The 1,556-nt window shown below is 54.6% G+C and overlaps 1 protein-coding gene across 1 annotated transcript; it reads left to right on the forward strand.

Annotated features, from left to right (window-relative positions):
- Positions 1–226: 226 nt before the first annotated feature.
- LOC120420409 (uncharacterized) lies at positions 227–1,319 on the forward strand. Its single transcript, XM_039583428.2, has 4 exons — positions 227–285; positions 345–392; positions 460–1,182; positions 1,245–1,319. Coding segments are annotated over exons 2-3 (606 nt in total). The 5' UTR covers positions 227–285; positions 345–391; the 3' UTR covers positions 1,065–1,182; positions 1,245–1,319.
- Positions 1,320–1,556: the final 237 nt, after the last annotated feature.

Genomic DNA, 1,556 nt, shown 5'->3' on the forward strand with positions numbered 1-1,556 from the left:
GTATTAATGCTCATGATCGGACCGGGAATGCTAGGGATGGCAAGGTTCATCACGGCGGCGGCCACCGGATTTGGCAGTGATTCGTTGGTGACCACCTTGGTGGCGGACACGAGCGAGTTCATGATCGGCGCGGGCACGCTTTCCGGGGCGCTCGTTACGGTGCTGCAAACGTCCGCGAAAAGCTGCAGCTGCGTCGTGTTGACCTCGAGCACGGGCATCGGGTTCGCGGGGGTCGAAGATCGCTGAAATATGCCATCGCAAACTGGTTGCCGGAGTTTTATCAAAGTAAAATCTGCGTTTTGTGTGCGTTTGACTTGATTGATTCAAATTTGATTTACTTGCAGAAAATTAAGCTTGGGGACCGATCAGCAAACCGCAACCGGCTGTAACTAGTGAGTACCGATGGATTTGGGAAAGCTTTTCCCTCTCAACTAATCCACCCTTTTCCCCCATGCACAGTGGTCATGCCCATCATTCCAATCATTCCATCGGTCAACACGTGCATGACGCTGACGAGCACCAGCACGACGACGACGACCACCGCGAACCCGATGCCCGTGCTCGAGGTCAACACGACGCAGCTGCAGCTTTACGCGGACGTTTGCAGCACCGTAACGAGCGCCCTGGAAAGCGTGCCCGCGCCGATCATGAACTCGCTCGTGTCCGCCACCAAGGTGGTCACCAACGAATCACTGCCAAATCCGGTGGCCGCCGCCGTGATGAACCTTGCCATCCCGACGACCATCTCCATCCCGAGCATTCCCGGCCCGATCATGAGCATTAATACGACGGACGTTATCGAAGACTGCGCCGAGGACAAAGGCAACATGAGCGAACCGTTGGAGGACGACGCCGTGATTGAGAACGACCTGGAGCAGCAGCAGCTGGACGAATCGGCGGAGAAGCGAAAATCGATGGAAATACCGTTGCTTGTGGACGAGGAACTCAAGACCGAGGAGGAAGTGCAAGCCAAGCTTGATCTGGACGAAAACGAGGTGAAAATGGTCGACGCGAGCGAGGAAAACGAGACCGTCAACGATGAGGTGGTAATCAACCAACATTGAAGAGGACGACGGCGGCGTGAAGGCGGTTGAACCGATGGAGTGCGGAAGTAGTTTGACTTCGCCGAAGCACGTGATGAAGACGCACTTTGACGACGTGATGATGTCGGAGACGACATCGGTAAGCGGGTGGGGATTTGTGAAAGTTTTAGCCTGAGCTGAAACTTTTAATTTCTTTTCTAGACCTGTTCCGGAAGCAAGCAGGTCGAGAGTTCGGACACGTCGTTGATTTCGAACGCGGAGCTGGCAGAGTTCAAGTAGGTCGTACATGTTGTTTCGTTTGCAGCAAGCCTCAACTCTACTCGTTTTCAGGAACGCCCACGAAAAGGAACTCACGTGCGTTGACATCATGCTGCTGTGCGACCTGTTCTATCTGCCGTTGGAGCAGTCCTCCAGCTTTTGGCCGAATTTCACTGGCTCAAGATAAACGCCCAGGTGCTGTGCAAAAAACCGGTCACGCAAGCCAAGCTTGGCGACAACTCCGACGGCGGGGGA

This window comes from Culex pipiens, chromosome 1, assembly GCF_016801865.2.
Source record: "Culex pipiens pallens isolate TS chromosome 1, TS_CPP_V2, whole genome shotgun sequence".
Lineage (NCBI taxonomy): Eukaryota > Metazoa > Arthropoda > Insecta > Diptera > Culicidae > Culex > Culex pipiens.